This window comes from Oenanthe melanoleuca, chromosome Z (genome assembly GCF_029582105.1).
Source record: "Oenanthe melanoleuca isolate GR-GAL-2019-014 chromosome Z, OMel1.0, whole genome shotgun sequence".
NCBI classification, from domain to species: Eukaryota; Metazoa; Chordata; class Aves; order Passeriformes; family Muscicapidae; genus Oenanthe; species Oenanthe melanoleuca.
In genome coordinates, this window is record NC_079362.1 from 16728832 (window position 1) to 16748065 (window position 19234).

Here is a 19234-nt window from a genome sequence, read left to right on the forward strand (position 1 = left end):
TGTGCTTCACTGTACAATTTATGTGGAGTATGTATCCTGTTACATTTGGAGTCTCTTAACATTCCCTTTCCTAACCACATAATGGTTGCAATGGGAAATGAGTAGCAATATGTCTGTAAAAGACTGATTCAGAAATGTCTGTAAAATCCCAGATAAACTAAAGAAGCAATGTAGATTTTTTTTTTTTATTATACTAAGACTGTTAAATTCTTTGAGAATTGTAGGAGCAGAAAATCTCAGAGGCTGGACATAAGCAAAGTTCCCAAATTAATATAGCAACTGAACATAATACAAATCTGTCAGGGTCTCATACCTTCAAAGACAATCTGTAAGTGAAAGTATCTCTCAGATCTCTGTAAGGCAAGTAAAATTCTGGTATTTGAGATAAAAGTGAAATAATTTGCTAAAGACCTCCATAAAATGTCAGTTTCAGAAACAGGAATGTTGTGCAAGTTAAGGGGAGCATTTTTTAATACCTAAATCTGCTGTGTGACGACCTGTTACATCCAAATGAACATTTAATGTTATTAAAACTTCAACTGCTCACTTATGTTTTGAATGCTTGCAATCATTCCTTTCATTATGATCAACAATTGAACTTCTGCATGTAATACCTGCTGCATGTACCTGCTAAAGTGGGTTTGTTTTGTAGTCAGCAGTAGTATTTGTCAAGAGCTCTTCATGCTGTCACTCTGTACATACAGTAAGTAAAGGAGTTTTTGAACAAAATCAAACATGAAAATCCATTCATTTCAGGCAAGGGTGGCCAGAATTCAACAAATAGAGAAGGACATTCTTCGTATACGACAGCTTCTGCAATCACAAGCAGCTGAAGCAGAGGTTAGTGAGCAATAACTTGCCTTTTCTTATTGTGATATGTATATTTTCACTAGAAACCCAAAAATATTTGATTAAAGTGGTAGGCAGGATTATTCCCATCACCTGTTGATGTCACAATTAATCAAATAGTCAATATTCTTGGATTGTTACTTGCTCTCTTTCTAATGAACTGAGGATGGAATACTTGGATTAGTCCTCATACTACTGTGGAGCTTCAATCAATAATCATATATAAGTTAAAAGTATAGCTTGAAATTTCAGTAAAAATGTCAATGTGCAGCGTGCTTAAAAGACTGAGTTCTGATTTTGGAAATAATTAAAACAATCAGTTATACATGCCTTTCTGATTATGAATGTCTGATAAGCACTGTCACGGTTTGCTTGTCTTCTGAAAGAGATTAAAAAAGGATGAATAGAGCTTCCGTCAGACTTCATTATAGAAGCCTGGTATATTTTTAGTATTTAAGTGTAGGGTTCTATATTAAGAAATGCTGAATGTTTCCTGTAAATTACAAAGTCCATAGCAGTAATTGCCATTAGCAAAACCTGCTCTCGTGGAAATATGCTTACATTTCTTATACTGGTAAATTAAATTGCGTGTTTGACATGAGTATTTTATGGCTTGTCTTCACCCAAAGTAACTACAGAAAAAGCTCAGAGCATCATTTGGATCACTAAAGGATGTATATTTTTCCCGTTTTGCAGAATACTGGTTTCATAGTTGCTGGATTTGGGGGGAAATCAATTCTTATGAATGATGCAGACCATAGTGTGTGGAGTTAAGGTTGCCTGTTCTGTTGACGTGAGTCTGTCCAGGTGTTCATAGATATTAACAAGATCTCTGTAAGCCTTCTGTTTCTCCAGCTGAACAGTCTCCGTTCTCTCAGGCTCTCTGTGTGTGAGAGATGCTCAGGACCCTTAAGGACTGCTGTAGCATGCACAGGACTTGTTTCAGTGAATCCATTGTAAATCTAGCTTTATTGTGCTGGGCAGGCCTGAACAGGACTTTGGATGCTGAGTGGAGAGTAAGGGCCATCTCCCTGGCCCTGCTGGCAATATGCCCCTCACTGCAGCACAGGACACTGTTGGACATTTTGCCAGAAGGCCTTTGAAAGGATGGCCCACCAGAAACTCCAGGTGCTTCCCAGCTGGACAGCTCCAGCTTGTGCTGGTGCCTGGGGTTGTTCTCTCACAGGTGCAGGACTTTGCACTCCCTTTCTTGAACAGCTTGAGCTTCCCCTCAGCCCATTCCTAGCTCCTGTCCAGGTCCCTCTGGAAGGCAGCTGTGCTGCATCAGCTTCTTCAAGTTGAGGAGGGTGTACTGTGTCCCAGTGTGCAGATACTAGATAGTATTGGTCTCAATATTATCTCTGGCTTGCCTCTACCTGTACCTTGTACTACTGATTGCAACACCCTGATTCCCAGCTATTCCAGCAGTTTTCAGTCCATCTCCCTGTGCCCTCACCTCGTGCTTGCAGCCAAGCAGCAGTGCAGGGACGTGCCAGAGCAGTGCAGGGCCATGCCCATTGCCCAGCACAGGCTTGGGAGCTTTTCCAGCAAGGCAGCTCTGCTGCACCTTGTTCCTCCTTGCATGCCTGTGCCCAAGGACTTCCTCTTATCTCAGCCATGTTCATTGCCCTTGTGTTCCCACCAGCCAGGGCTGCTGCTTTGCCCTATGTCTGTCCCCTGTCATTTCTGGTGTAAAGCTCTCCCTGCCTGATTGACCAGCCTCTTTTGCCCCATATAGTCAGACAGATCCTGTCACAAGAGTGTTTGTCTTTTACTCTGGTAGAAAAAAATGAAACAAAGCAGTATTTTGAACTTACTTAAACTCTGAGACTCAAACAACATTGAGATGTGACTTCAGAAAAAAGGTTTTTTCTTATTTGGTGGAAGGAGTGAAAAACTTACTTGGCTACCTCATACCCCGAAGGTCTGATATATTTAAATTTTCATGTAATGTGTCTTATCTGGCAAATGTTTGGATATCTGGTTGCATAGTTACATGTATTAGGACAGAGTTACCAGAGTGCTGGTGGTGGTAAAGGAGGCAGTCACTACACACACCCTAATACTTAATAGTGTGTTTTTATCTTTTCCAAGTGATGACCATCTCCTACAGAGACCAGCTAGATCTAATTCTGAAATTGTCTGGTGGTGCAGTCACACTACAAAGTCTATATAACTGAAAAATACAAGCATGAGACATTTTTCATATTTTTATCATGTGCCTGATACTGTTACTTAACAAGTATAGTTCTTTAAGAGGCAGTGGGAGAATGCTGGAAAATTCTTTTAACCATAGCTCAATAGTGTTTGATCCCTGTATTTGTGGTTAATGCTTAGTTTTGTACCATACAGTGCTTAGTAAAAATGCCAGAGGTTAGTGGCCTTGTGTTTACTTCCTACATCTGTGACTAATAAGTTGTGTTCCAAGTAATGCTTCCTTATTTACTTACATCAGTGATTAATATGTACTAGCTGATATCTTAGTTTTGAGAACAAGGATTGTGTGTGACAGCAAAGAATGATAGGAGAAGTACATTAGGGCTTGATTATGTATTTGAGATACTGTCAAGGAGAAAAAGATTCATCAGAAGACCCAAACCATATCCAGATAAGTCCATGGAAATAATTGTCATATATGCATGTATCCAGGAAATGTGATTAATAGATATTTGTTTCAGGACTATAGCCTGGTCTGTTAGTCTGTTGGTTGGAGAGTTTATTTCCTGGTTTTTGGTGCAAATAACCAAATTGAATGTGCTCCTTATGTTACAAAGATCTGGTAACAGCAATAATAAATATCACAGCTTGTCTGCCGATACAGTAGGCCCTATGGTGATGCCAGTCACTGTGGAATCCAAGTGCAATGTATCTTGAAGAGTAAGACCAAATATAACACTGCAACATAAAATCAGCTTTTGGAAATCAATGAGCAGAGAAAATTCTTCGCGCACATTTTATCTGTTGCATTTTTAAGGTTTGGCAAATTGTTGGGTCTTGTGAATGATTCTAGAAAAAATTGAAGTGATTTGCCTGCAAGTGGTGGTATCTTCATCCACTGTAGTGTTAGACCTGTCCGAAAAGAATTTTTGGCTGTTGGGCATAATATGAAATAATTTAAAAGAAAAAAGGAAATTTTTGGCAGTAGTGGTACAGACCATTGTTTCATAATATCTATAACTCAAAATATGTGAAGTACTTCATTAGGCGGTGTCTCTGTAGATAAAATGTAAAGGATTTTTTTTCCTGAGATTATGCTCAGCAGGTTTTAATCGTGATGGACAGAAACATTCTCAAGGATTTGACTCATGAGATTTTCTTTTGTCTTCAAATCAGCTGTGGCAAAATTATTTCTTACAGTTTCTTAGTTTTGTTTGTTGCATTTTCCATTTTCTTATATATGTCTTACTTACACATGCATATATATTGCGTTTAATATGGAGTAATGGCCATCCTAATGAATATGTGTCTGCTTTGGCAACTCAGGTTGACAAAGTATTAGGTAAAATGATTTTTAATTGGTTTTCTTAGCAGAAATAGTCAAGACCTACTATGCTAGCTAGAGTTCATAATTTTCTACTAATAAATACATTGAGATTGGTAATTGATAATGATAGTTCTTCAGAAGCACTTCGAAAATGGTGGGAAATGTGATGGAAGGAGCAGCTCCATGTCCCTGTAATCAGCACATGCAGTGTCCCACGATTTTGCTGCAAGAGCAAACAAGTGAGCTCTGGCAAACTGACTTTCATGGCCTGATGCCAAAATTCAGCAATAACGGAGGTTACAAACCCAGCTTAGGCCTCCTCAAAAATCATGCCTCAAAACAGGTGGTGCAGTTTAACCCAGAGGACCTGAGTGCCATTCTCTGGCAGCTGTGCCTCACACAGGGCTTAGAGAGCCTACTGGTGTTCACATGCTGTGGTTCTTTGCTAATGTTGTTGGTAGCTTCTGTATTGTCTTGTACAGGTCCTGTGTTCAGTGTTGAAAGGCTATATTGCCTTTATAATCATTAATCTGCACTCTGTCAGAGGAATATTAATTATTTACAGTAATACTGTATACAGAAATATATTTACATTATCCATGTGCATAGATACATGATGTTTTCATATTTAATAAATAAATACGTTTAGTAATGTTTATATACATGTTTACATAAATACTACATTTTCAACTAATAAACTGCTTTCTGCTGCCTGTGTTATTATTAATTCCTTTTTGCCAGTCTTCATGAAGAGGACAGCTCACTTCAAATGACTTCAGTGGCTGAAGTGGTAGGGAGCTTTCACTGAGAACTTGCAGATTTGATGTTCAAGTTCAGCTGACAACTCATGAAACAGTAATAGGTTTGCACATTGCAAGCACATTCTGCATTTCAAATTGGATAAACCCTGCCTGCTAATAACTGTTAAAAACTGCCTTGAAAATTAATTTGGGTGTTGACTGTTTTTGTGTATTGGCACATTGGCACCCTTCTTGGGAGTGCTTAGGGGGAATGGGAAGGCGTGTCATTCGTAAATAGCATGTAGCAAACAAGTGTATATTGATAGAAGCAGGGAGTGTTAAAGGAGCACAGAAACTTTTCTTGTCAGGGAATTAAATATCTGTGTGTCTGTGCTTTGGATGCAGCAGAACTAATTAATAAATACACCCCATTTTCACCACCCTGCCCCAACTCCAGGAGTGTTTTTGGAAGGAGGGTATTACTCCCCCTCAGATGACCCAGTGGGTGAGAGCCTTGCTGATGAACCATTCAGATTTTCAGCTCTAGGCATGTTCACCACTGCTTTCTTAGTGGGATTCAAAAAGTCATTTAGTGAGAGGAGAATTCTCTCTTGATTTATACTTAGAAGGCTTAGATGTAGATTTTATCAAACTTAAAATTACACTTTATTCAAGATTCAATGTGTTGTGAGACAGGAATTAAGCATTATACTGAATTCACCTCATGTATGGCAAGGCCTGATCTTGACTGGGTGCCCTGCTCTTGTACTGGGAGCCAAAGTTTCTTCAGTTACTGTATGAGCATCAATAGCAGTTTCATTTCATACACAGTGACAGAGATCATGAAAAATTAGAGATCAGATTATAAAAAGTAGTAACACTGTGTGTCCTATAACACTTTGAGATTTGCTTTGTGGCTTACTCATTTTCCATAAGTGAAGATACAATGTCAAGGAATTTGTAACCTATAATTGTTTCCAATTTTCTAATACTGCTGGTTTGTATAATATCCTGCATTTTTTACATACCTTATTCCTTTAGTTAAATTGTATTTACACTTTTAAGTTTATCCCTAAATTATCACTTCACATGCTGATCACTGGTTTCTGAAACTGCTCAGTGTTAAATGAGACTCTTCTGTCTTAGATGAACAAAACAGTTCTTTATGCCAGTGATACTGTACAAATTTAATCACTGAGAGTATCCAAAGATATTTCAGGGTGTGTACATTAAAGACAGCTATTGCTAAAAGTCAGAGATAAATATCCTTAAAGCAAGATGAGGCAGACTGTGCTGTCCTAGGCTCTGCAACTCAGGAACATCGTAGACCCACATAGAAACTGACTTATACCATATGTGGCTAAACAAATTAATTAAGGTTGTATTGTCTGTGAGGTAGTAGCCTCTGTCTGTGAAGTGAAGCTTGGCAACAAAAGCAGTCCTTAGAAAATTATCTTACTTTCAGCTAGAGAGTTCAGCCATTTCCAGGGATTATTCATGTCTTTCTGAAAATCTGAAATGTTTTAAATACATTAAAAGATAATGTTTGATAGTTCACATAATTTGTAACTGTTCATTTAAATGCCAATCAGTAGCAGGGAGACCAATTTAATTTTTATGTAGATGTATAAAAATCTGTTTTCATAAAGGAACTGAGACCACCTTGCCACATCAGTTAAATTTATTTTGACAAAATTTTAGATGGATCAGTATCAAGCTATATAAATTTATTTTCTGTCAAAGTGGTAATTCCGGCACTGTTTGTCCTTGACACATTTAGGATGACTCTTATATTACAAATATCCTTCTGTTCAAGCAGAAATCATTCATCTTTGAACATGAAGCTTAATTGAACAGTGCTGGCTGTGTAAAAGCCCAGTAAAAGCAGGGATCACGTGGCCGAGCAGAGCAGACAGTTGTTTGCTCCAGTTCTGTTACATTTCTGATAGGGATGTGAGCACAGCTGGTGGAAAATGGTGCTGCTGTGTGTCACGGCGGATCCTTTGTCTTGCAGGGCTGTAATCCTCGGAGGAAATGCTTCTCTTTCATCTCACAGCTTTTTGAAGGCGCTTGGTCTCTGCTGTTAATTTTTGAGGCTTGGGGTTATAATATGCAAAGTGCTGCTCAGTGGCTTCCTGAAGATCCAGTATTGATGCTCTCATACCCGAGAAAGCTTTCAATGGTAAATTATACCTTATTTCTGTTTGTAATTTCATAAACTCTTGTATTAACAGAGAGCACCTCAAAGCAAGCATGAGGCAGGTTCCCATGATACAGAGAGGCAAAATGAAGGTCAAGGAGCAGCAGAAATCAGCATGGCAACCAGCAGTACTGGTCAGGTAAATAAAGTATTTTGTTCGTTTTAATATAATTAAATATTTAAGATATATTATGCTTATTTTTGTATTTAACTTACTGTGTTGGCATGCCTACTTGTTAAAAAAAACGTATGTTTTTCTTCTTTCCATCTCTATTTGGGGAATTTCTTATATTTACTGGAAGAAGGTGTTTTAATAAAGGGAAGTATAAATATTCAATAACGCAGGGAACATTTTTCTTTTGTTTAAATTATTAATGAGCCTAATGGTGTGAAAGAGATACCAAGAAAGACTGCAGAAAATGTGTTTCATTGTGGGTGAATTGTAACATAAGAAGTGTTAGTAAATTATGGTAAATTGTTCAAATTTTCATTTTAGAAATTATCACTAAGATGTTGGTGATTTTTAAAGAAAAGAAGTAAATGACAGGTTTATCATTAACGTTTCCTTAATACTGCATTATCTAAAGCTTTGAAATGAAGTATCAATGAGGTAATCTCCTAAAAGTTGGCTGAAGGGTTATTGAAATGCTTCTAAATAATCTTTCATTGCTGTTCCTCCTTTTATTACTGAAATACATTAGTGGAATATCTTGATATATACATTAAATTCTTTACTTGTCTTTTAAAACCAATATTTATCAATATTTTTTACTTCTCTCTTTGGCTAAAAATACTTTCATTTATTTATCATGATTATTTCCTTCATGATTTCTAACTGTAGCTTAGACATTCCCACTAGTAATTTGGATTTTTAAAACTTCACAGTACAGATTTAATAGCTGAATTCATACACAGGATATTTTTGTTACTCCAGGGAAGTAGAATTATTTAAATATTTCCAAAAGTGTCTTGTAGAAGATTTATCAGAAAGAATTGTGGTTTGGCTGGAATATTTCACTTGATTAAACATTAAGCACAGCCCATAATTTTGCTTTTGAAATAAATTTGATCACCATTTGGAATTAAATTCTATCATCCATATCTTATTGAGGTTGTGACTCTTAACTCTTATGACAGCTTTATTGTTTGGGAAGAAAATAGTTCACTGCTGCTTTGGGGCTGAAAGCATAATGTTTTTAAATAATTGATGCATTGCTGCTCTATCATCCATCTTCAGAGAATGAATTAGGAGTTCTTCCTGGACAACGTATTTTACAGAGAAGGAAGGAAGTAAGAAGGGATTGCCATGTCTTGGCAGACTTACGCAAATAGAAGATCCATTTATAATTCAGTTGAGGCCTTAATATTGAGAGTGTGTACAATTTTGACCTTTGTGTTGCAAAAATGTATAAAACATGGATATTCCTTCCTCCTGGTGGGGAACAGAGACAGGGCAATGTATCTGTGTTAAAACCGCCATCTGGGGATTATTTGCTTTCAGTGCAAGTCCAGACAGAGAAGGTTTAATGGATTGGGCATAACATTTATTTCTGATAAACCAGCTCAGTATACTTAGAGCAATCACCATTCAGTGGAGTGAAGAAAAGTTTTCACCAAATTATTTGTTTCTAATTGGTTTTATAGTCAGTGTTAATTGGATCCAGGATTTTTCACTATTCAAGTGTGTCCTTTTCAGCACCATGTTTCAGCTGTCTTCTTTTCCATTGCACTCACTATTCTCCCACTAAAGTAAAATTTTGTCTATACCTTTGTTTTGCAAGTTCTGTAAAGGAATTTGTTGAGGTTGTCCATCTTATTAATAAAATATATCACAAAACATCGAAAATTACTCAGGTGGCATGGTAAATAGCAGGTGAAAGACAGTGAAGTATAAAAGGTGGAAACAAGATGAAGTAGACAGGAAAGGATTTTGAAGGATGATGTCCTACCCAGGAAAAGTTTGCGTAACATTTCCTTGTCATTTCCCATTTCCTTGGATGAATGGCTGCTCACCTGACATTAGTTCCTTGGCATTAGTCTTTCTTTACAAGCCAGTGAGAAATGTAGTTACACTTCACCTGAGTGTGCTGGTGTCCCCCAGGTAGCAGAGCCACGTGATGGTTCTGAAGAAGTTGGTTACCTGAACTGAGGTTTATACAGTCTGGGGGAACGATAGGAAAATTTTGCTATTTTCACCTACACCATGGTGAATTTTAATAGATGGTGCCCCAGACTTTCATCATTTTTACCTTCTTGGTTGAAAGAATCACCCTGAGCTTAATAATGGATAATTTTGTTACATACATTTATGTTGAACCTGGAATCCTCTGAATGTAATTTGAGGAAAATATGATGTAAAAATCTGGGAATTCATTCCCATGTTCCTAGCACTGTACTTTATTTTAAAGTGAATAATGGAAAAAATGTAGTGTGATTATCTTCCTAAACTTTTAGATTTTGATTTTTTTCCCTGTAGTCAACAGAGAAAATAATGGCTTGTTTACATAGGAAATACAGATAAATGGCGCTAATATAAATAATTCTAGTTACACTTGTAGCATAAAATATTTCTTCTGGAACATGTATTACATTTTCTGGATTCAAATGTGAGAGTGATATGAATATAATAATATTCCAGTATGATTAGATTTGTTTCTGTCTGTGCAAACACTTCATTAAGTTACTCCTACCTTGCACTTATAGACTCTTTCAATGGCATGTTTAAGATGTTGAACTGTATGAACTACAAAATTCCTCTTTCTGTATGGAGCACATAGAAGAAAAAGACATTATTTCAAAGTGTCTTCCATGGAGTTTTCTTCAGTGTGTTACCTATGTTTACTGAAAAAAATTTACATTCATTGATCCAGATAGTTTGAAAGGTTTTGCAAATTAGGTTAATAATTCCATTAACAGATTTTAGCTTTTTAAGAGGATCAAAGAGAAACTGTTGACTACTGCAGGAAAAACAGTTGTTGATATTAAAAGTGTTCTCTAAATAAATGTATGCTGTAATTTCCCAAAGCAAATGGGAAGGGAGTGACAGTAAGGAAAACGTCAGACAGAAAGAAAACAACAGCAAATAAAAAAGTAAAGAATAATAGTGGATAAAAAGTGGCAGAAAAAGGAAAAATAATTAAATTAATTAAAAGAGGACAAAGATGCTAATAATTGAGTCTTGCTAATACGGGTAGGAGCATACCTAGATTCTAGGAAAATTACATCAAGTAGTGTCAGCATTATTGTATAGTTTTCACTAAAAAAATACACAATCATTTATATTTTGCTTTTGAAATTGACAATTTCAAGTAGAGTTATTCATTGACCCTGTCAGTCTCATGTTGCTGGTGGGTTCTTGGATACCTATTCCAGTGCGCTACAAAATCTGACATAAAAGTGGAGGCTGTTTTTTGTTATTTATTTTGTTCCAAATTCCACTTCTTCTTGGTGAAAATAGTAATTATAAATCCATTCAGTTGAAAATGCAGTTCTATTGAGACTCTGTTCTGTTGAGATCTCAGGAAAAGGGTTTAATAAAACCAGGTTTAACAGTGACTCTAAGTTGTGTGAGGGCAGAGAAGACCTAACAGAGCAGTTTGGCAGTTCATTGCTGTCAGCACAACTGCATCATCCAGTGCTGAAACTGAATTAGCCAGTATTGTTCTTTCCCTCAGCCTCTGTTTTATATGAGTTGTTGTTTGAATCTGTAGGGTTCTGCTGCTCGAGTGGACCACGAGACAGCCAGTGTTATGAGCTCTAGTAGTAACTATTCTGTTCCTCGCAGACTGACAAGTCATCTGGGTACCAAGGTAACCGAAGATTACAAACCACAGGTCGCTAATGCTACATTTTTACTAATACAATAACCTCATTGTTTCTGCCAGTAGTACTAATATTATCTGAACGGTCTTGTCCACCCATAGTAATTTTTATGAAGTTAAAATTTTAGTATATTTTTTCAACTTTGAAAATATATGCACAGAAATACTTTTTTTTAACCTGTTGATGACGAGTTATGAGTTGTTACAGTAAGGAACAAGCAATTCCTAGAAGGTACTGAAATATCTGAAACCTTGTGATGTTGCTTTATAATCATTGATGAACATTAACCTTTTTAAGAGCACTTCTTCAAATGCTTTTACAGAATCCAAATCCACAAAATAGACACTGACAACAAAATAGTTGCTGAGAAATTAAACAGACGAGAAAAATTTATGTAAGCCCTTCACAGCATCTGCAAAACAAGACTGCACTCAAAAATACATATGCAGCATGAAAAGAGAGGGGAAGAAAAGGTCAAATTCATGAGCCACTGGATCTCATACTGCCTGTGGAATCAGCAGCAGTATGGATACTGTGCTGAGCACAGTCCTCTGGGAAGCCAGACCTATTAATTTTGCAGAGTGTTAAGGATTTTGGACCTTAAAACAGTGTTACAAACAATCTTGTCATTTCAGTCCCATGCAGTATGTACATCCTAAATGGAGGTGACATCAGCTATCTACAGTTTTCACTGCAAACTGTAGAACTCCACAAAGTTACAAATAGTGGGAAAGCCCTGAAGGCAGGAACAGGAATGGGTGTGGAAGGATACAGTCAAAAACAAGTGTGCTCTGGCGTAGGAAATTACTAATATTAATGTTTAAAAATGGAAAATGCTAGCAATTCTAAATGGAAGAGTGCATTTACAGGTGCAAAAAGAGATGAGTCTGTGGGCAGTGTGTGTAAATAAGAAAAACAAACAGATGTTTTTGTTTGTTTTCCATGAGCTGCAACTTGGAGGCCTGATTTGGTGGCTTCTTCAGCTTTATTCTCTGGCAAAAACTTTACCTTCCAAATCCAAGTAACACTGGATTATAGCTGCCAGTTGAAACATCTGCAAAGAGATACACATAAAACAAACTAAAGTCACTCTCTTTAAGAATAAGAGGTTTTGTTTAAATGCTACATTTGGGGTTTCCCAGAGTAGGAAGACATGATCTCCAGACTGGGATGCTTGGCTGTCGTAGAAGAGGCTCCTGTTTCAATGGATTTTGCCATGTGACCATACAGACTGTAAGATTTGTATTGCCTCAGCAGTCCTGTAGTGTTTAGAGAAGTCTGTGTTACCAGACTTGCTGTTTAGTCTGCCTGCTGCTGTTCATTTTTTAAAAAACTCTGTGTCTTCAAGCACATTGGAATTGTGAAGATACCAAATAAAATCATTCATTGATAGGGTAACCAGTGCAAATACCTAATTGTTAGTTGGAAAATTTGTCTAATTGTCCAATTTGTCTCATTTCTTCCTTAATTACTATATTCAAGAGAAACACACACACTGCTGCTTTATAATTTCATTTGATAGTTTCTTTATGTTGTGCTTTGACTTTGAATGTTCCTGTTTATCTTGGCTTTAGGAGTTGGGAGTTTTTAGATAGTATCTGAGATCATCCTCTACATCCTGTTATTCTGCTAAAAGTTGACTAGAAGAATCAAATGCATTTCCTGATTTAAATCTGTGACTGAAGAGAGGGAGTACAAACCAAGTAGTGCCTTGACCACAGTATTACACAAAAGCCAAGGGAATCACTCAAAAATCACTATTTTTAATTTTGAGAATGAGGTTACTCCAACTTAAATGGGTAGTGCTGGGTTTTCATGGCATGAGTTAATTTGACAAATGCTCAGTATTTTATACATACTGAATTAGCATTTGTTTGCTTTACTGTTTTATCCCTGTAAACTTGAAAAAGGTATTAAGTCTTTACTTTTACATTTGCCCTAAATAGTCTGATCCATATAAAAGTCGGTCATCAGAACAAAGAATTATCTGTTAATTTGAGATATTTTAAAGGAAAACATTAAAATACGTGGATGTCAGTTTTTTCCAGCATGATGTAGACTATAAATGAAGCATAATTCACACAGAACATAGTTTTTGAAAGAAAGACTTAATTTTGAAGGTATTTTGGTTTCCCAAAATGAAACATTTTCATTTGTTGAATCTTTTTGTATGGTGAAAATCTGGAAGTCTTTGCTGTTGGTTTTGTTGATTAATGCAGTTGCACACAGCTACTCCCCACTTCCAGCCATTTAGCCACTAAGTGGAATTTATTAAGATTATGAACGCTGAAATAGTAATAGTATTTAATTACTTTCAAATAGTACAGTTCCTTTCACCATGAAATAAGGGGGGTTTTTGCTCACATGTACCATTCAAATTTCGTTTCAATTTGATGTGTGTTTTTAAAACGTAACTGTATTTTTAAAATCATTTGACCTGCAGGTGGAAATGGTGTATTCATTGTTATCAATGCTTGGTACTCATGATAAAGATGACATGTCAAGAACATTGCTAGCAATGTCTAGCTCCCAGGACAGCTGCATAGCCATGCGTCAGTCTGGATGTCTTCCTCTCCTCATCCAGCTTTTACATGGCAACGATAAGGACTCTGTGTTGTTAGGAAACTCTCGTGGTAGTAAAGAGGCCCGTGCCAGAGCCAGCGCAGCGCTGCACAACATCATTCACTCCCAGCCCGATGATAAGCGAGGCAGACGGGAAATCCGTGTGCTCCATCTCTTGGAGCAGATCCGTGCTTACTGTGAAACGTGTTGGGAATGGCAGGAGGCACATGAACAAGGCATGGACCAAGACAAAAACCCAAGTAGGTTCTGCAAGCTGTATGAAAACATTTCAAGGATACATTGAAAAGAGTGAACTTAGGGAAAGTTCAACTTTAATCTGACTTCTTGTTGAATGTATGGCAGTATTCTTATATACATATGTGTGTGTGTGGTTTCTTCTTTATGTTCAGCTACTGTTAGGAAATAGTACGTGTCACAGATATGATACCCTACTAACAAGCTTTTTATTTAAATCTCAGACTTTGGCGTGCTTTCCAGATAGAAATTCTAGTGGTTTATATTTGTAATTTGTAAAGTAATACTGAATATGTTCTCATCCTGTTCTACATTTTTATGGATAAACAATCCCAAATTGCTTTTCATGCAGATGTTTAGGAGATAGTACCTTCCATTTGGAAGAAGGGCAGAGAGCACAAATGAAATAATCTCCATCTATCAAGATCAACCACTATTTCTAATGTTGTATTTGAGAAATGTAAATTAATAGGATTTTTCTCAGGAAACAGTTAGAAAAATAGATTTAACCTTACAGTTAGCTTAGTTGCTTTTCTGAATTGAGGGCGTCCTGTAAGTGCAGTCTGCGGCAGGTGTGTGACTGAAATCAGGGCTGCCTTTGTGCCTGGTTCAGATCAGCAGGAATAGGCTATGCACAAGCTGTATCAGTACCATTTCTGCATTATTCAGAACCTAGGTGACAAAAGTATGAACTCAAAAACTTCTAGGTTATGAAGCAAAGGGTTTAATTAACCATTCAAAAGGAAATAGCACCCAAAGAAACAGAATATTATTTAATGCCAGAATATTTGACCATATTGATTTGTTTCACAAAGATTAGTAATTTCTGAGAATAGTAATGTAATATTTTTGCTTTGCAAGTTGTGTTTCTAACTCAGCACTTACATTCAGGATTCTCTCTAATATGATTGCAAGCATCAAATATATTTACAGTACACACTTAACTTTAGTAATCGTCTTAACTAATTGTGTGTTCATGGATTAGTGGGAAGATACAAACCTGACCAAAACTGCAGCTGATTTATTTTTAAGATTAGATTTGCTCTGAAAAACTTACAATCTAGACAAAATTATGTGAGAGGTACTAATTGTTACCTGTTTCTGGATCAGTGCCTGCTCCAGTGGATCATCAGATTTGTCCTGCAGTGTGTGTTTTGATGAAACTTTCTTTTGATGAAGAACACAGACATGCAATGAATGAGCTTGGTAAGATCATATTTGAGCAGCTTGCTAGAAACCGTGGTATTCCTTGTGTGTGTCACTGCATATATGGCTTTTTCTTAACAACAGTTTAAGCAATTAATAACAATTCATTTGTGTCAGTTGTTGCCCCCTAAGTGCTGAAAGCAGTTGAAATTAACCACACCATTTCCTAGCAGATAAATTATTATGTCAGTTACTGTTTTTACTGGCATGAATTGTGAATTTTGTAAGAGTAGTATTATCGTGGAAATATTTGCAATTTTGCAAGTATTGGACTTAAAATGGAGACTACTTCCCAGAATGGGTCGATTTTTTGGTTAGTGTTTTAGTGGGGCTTTTTCATCCTGCATTTGTTCTTGTTTAAGACAGCCTGAACTTTTTTAGTCCGTGCTTAGTAAATTCCATGCACGCAATTTTAGCAATTTGTATGTCTTTCTGGGCATTGTGGTTTGAAGATATTTGAGGTTTATTCTGTACATAAAAACACAATTTGTTCCCTGCTATATGTGTCCCGTACTTAAAATATTAAAGTACAGATGTTATTCTTTTTCTTATCTGAATCTTTTTAAAGGAGGTTTGCAGGCCATTGCTGAACTGCTGCAAGTGGATTGTGAAATGTATGGACTCACAAATGACCACTATAGTGTTACTTTAAGGAGGTATGCTGGCATGGCTCTGACAAACCTGACTTTTGGAGATGTGGCAAACAAGGTGAGAGCGGAACTGTAAACTTTCAGTAATTTCAGTTCACAGCTGTTTGAATTACAGCTCTCAACACAGGTGATTAAAATTTCCAGGATAGGATGTTGAGTTTAAACTCAAAGTTTGAGTTTAAACTCAAAGCAGGAGTTCCACATACCCCTCTCATTCCATCTTGTTACTGGCAGCACTACAAACAGAATGTTGCATCATACAAATATGGTATTGGCTCTCAAGTCACTTCTGTCACTGAAAGCAAGGATTTTTATTGGTTGGCCTGATTTTTTAATGAGAATGAGGTTAGTATGGCACACAGTGATTTTATAGTGACTGATTCTTTCTGAGAATGTTGAACTAAAATTCATAATTGGGTCAAGTTTTCTGAAATTTTCAATTATTTAACATTACTGCCACTGTCTAATGAAATTTTTCAAACCTCTTCAAGCTAGAGCTTGTTTTGAAATATCTGGATCAAACTGGGCACTACTTTAGTCATTATAAGAGAAAATTAGGTCCCCCAATTTCTGACAAGGATCTTTCTTTCAAAGGCTAGAAACTTAGATTTTGACCATACTTTGCCAGCCTGTGGATCTTAAAATTACTCCATACTGAAGACTTACCTTTCTGCTCTAGAGTGAAGGTGTTTCTTCAGTAAATGGAAATAAGACACTTCAGAGAAGTCGGGATTTGTTCTCTCACTAGGCAGTAGGTAACAACACGTTGCTTGCTCACAGGGGTTTTTATCTGGTGCAGAGGAAAGAAAAGAAGGCTTCTAAGGTAGTAAAGGTCCAGATCATGTCCTAGAACTGCTGTAAAAAATACAAAATTTTAGCACCATTTTACACTTATGTATTGAAACTGATAGCTGTGCTGAAATTTATAGTAGTTGCAAATCAAGTATTTATTGTTAACAGCATATATACTAAGTTTTTATAGAACTTAGATATGATTTGCTTAAAATATCAAAATACTGTGCAGAGGCAGCCATCTAACCTGCTGTTTAATACGGCTCAATTTTTTTTCTCCTGATTCCTACCAGGCTACATTATGTTCCATGAAGGGCTGCATGAGAGCTCTTGTAGCCCAGCTGAAATCTGAAAGTGAAGACTTACAGCAGGTAATGCTCTTTTGAGATAAAATATTTCTTCTGTTGTCTTGTTTGCCTTAACTTTGATGCAAAATTTTTCTCAGAATAATTTCATTAATTAGGATATACATTCTTCTTGTAAAACATTCTTATCTGTGGGATCATATTCTTGGGTTTTTTGTGGTTTGTTTTGTTTTTTAATCATAATGCATGGGCTTAAGATCTTATTTTTGTGACCCTGATTTGTAGTATCTGTTCTAATGGATCCTGCTGTGGTAAGGAAAACAGCCTCAAAATAAAGCCTTTAGGAAGTGCTTAGGGTAATCTTCAGAACTGAAAGAGCAGAACTGTTTGAACTTGTGTAAAGCTATTAAATATTAAATTATCAACTTTAATTAATGTTTATTGCATACAAAGTGGAACAGCTCTTTAAAAGAAAATCCCTGTTTTCCTGCAGTCTGAGTGAATCACTAGATAAAAGAACAAATCTAAATAAAATATACCTTATCTCTTAAAATGCTGTTAAGGAAATATTCTTTCCTTAACAGGAAAAGCTCGCTAGTTACAATTGAGGAAAATATTAGAATTACAGTAGAGGTTTTCGGATAAACTTTGTGATGTGGTATTAGGACAGGTATTGAATCTCCTTGAAAAGAGAGTCACAGCCCCATGAGCCCTCTGATCTCTGGGATGTCTCCAGCCACTGGCACCTAGACACCACACCGACACACAGAACAGGATGCCCTCCACTCAGGACAAGTTATAAATGGGATTTAGTAAGAATATGGCACTGAAGGTACACAAAAGGCATGTCCACATAACTGTATCAGCCGGTCAGCTTGCAGATGTCACTGTGCCTTTCTGTTCCCCTGTGCTTTCCTGTCCTGAAAGCTCACCTCAGTACATTTGTTTTCCTGCCTTTGAAACCTCTGGGTCCTGCCATCCCACAATAAGTGTTCTGCAGTTCCAGAATCTCTTCCCCTGGATCCCACAAAGTGTCCCACATCTCTATTTCAAAATGGGCAGAGAGCTGCTCCCTTTTACTCCCGTGAGTGCCAGAGCTGGGCCATGGGGTGGTGGTTCCCCTGGGAGAATCCTGGGAAGAGCCTGGACAGGGCACGGTTCCCACCTGGCTTTGGGCTCCTGTGCTCCTCTGGCAGTGTTGAGGTGGTCTCTGAGGAGCTGGTGGCTCCATGGGAAAAGCCAGGGCAGGATGTTCCTGGGCCTTTCCATGTGCCACTGGCTCCCTGTGCTCCACTGGGGGGTGATCAACAGAGCATTCACACGTAACCTGAAAAGTTTGTGCACTTCTGTGACAATGAGAGCATCCATAAGCAAAAGTTTTCTATTAAATTCATTTCATGAGGGATATGCATGCTTACAGCTGCTCATGAATGGATGGAGTTTAATGTGTAATGACTGCCCACTGCAGTGACAACCTATCTGCATCTAACTGCTGCCAAGTACAAGGATATCTTCTGAAGATAACTATTTTGCTTGTAAAAGGCACAGTGTATTTTTAAAGACCTTTATAAACATCAAAATAATCATACCATCTGAAAGATAGGCAAGTGATATTTATTTTCTAAGTGGCAAAGCTGAGAAAAAATAAGTCTCTCCCCTGAGATGACATACCTCTAGAACAGACATAAGTCTAGAGAAGAAAATCTATCTACAAATGTTCTACTTGTGTGGAAAGCCAGGAAACTGATTTCAAATCGGTTTTAAGTACCAACACACAAAAGCCAGTACCTTTGGTCAAACTTGATGCTGAAATGTTAGACCAGTCCAGCAGACAATACAACAAAAAGCAAATGTTAGCAAATTTTATTTCAGTAACTGAACATGACCACTGTTAATTAATCATAGCATTTGATAAGTTCAGGAGAAAACCTGCTAAACTTGATAACGTGCTAGAAAAGTATCTGTCTTGAAATACGTTATTTTTCTTTCACATTTTGCAGGTCATTGCAAGTGTGTTGAGGAACTTGTCCTGGCGAGCAGATGTAAACAGTAAAAAGACTCTAAGAGAAGTTGGAAGTGTGAAAGCATTGATGGAATGTGCTTTAGAAGTTAAGAAGGTATCTTGATAACTGATAAAGTTGAATTTTTGAGACATGCGTTTATTTTACACAAAAACACTAATACTTTTTTACCAATTTTTTGTAACAGCAGTTGGTCAAACAGTTGATGTGGTAATTCGCTTTAAAGAAGAGTTTGATTTAACATAGCAGCAGACCACAGTGGAGCAATTGCATCTCAAAACTAGTATTAATCTGATTTTATTTATGAGGGTTCACCACTTTTCAGTTTCATTAGTTGTGCTGTTGAAA

General features: G+C 37.0%; 1 protein-coding gene across 9 annotated transcripts in view; it reads left to right on the forward strand.

Moving 5' to 3' along the window:
• The window catches only part of APC (APC regulator of WNT signaling pathway), an 87843-nt gene that overhangs the window by 60111 nt on the left and 8498 nt on the right, over positions 1-19234 (forward strand). For 5 of the 9 annotated variants that reach the window (XM_056513604.1, XM_056513603.1, XM_056513613.1 and 2 more), the window contains 8 exons: positions 757-840; positions 7308-7412; positions 10984-11106; positions 13539-13917; positions 15023-15118; positions 15687-15826; positions 16854-16931; positions 18866-18982. In XM_056513604.1, coding sequence (XP_056369579.1) covers positions 757-840; positions 7308-7412; positions 10984-11106; positions 13539-13917; positions 15023-15118; positions 15687-15826; positions 16854-16931; positions 18866-18982 — 1122 coding nt within the window. The remainder of the gene's footprint in view (positions 1-756; positions 841-7307; positions 7413-10983; positions 11107-13538; positions 13918-15022; positions 15119-15686; positions 15827-16853; positions 16932-18865; positions 18983-19234) is intronic. The other 4 variants (XM_056513607.1, XM_056513605.1, XM_056513608.1 and 1 more) reach the window with 3 other exon arrangements.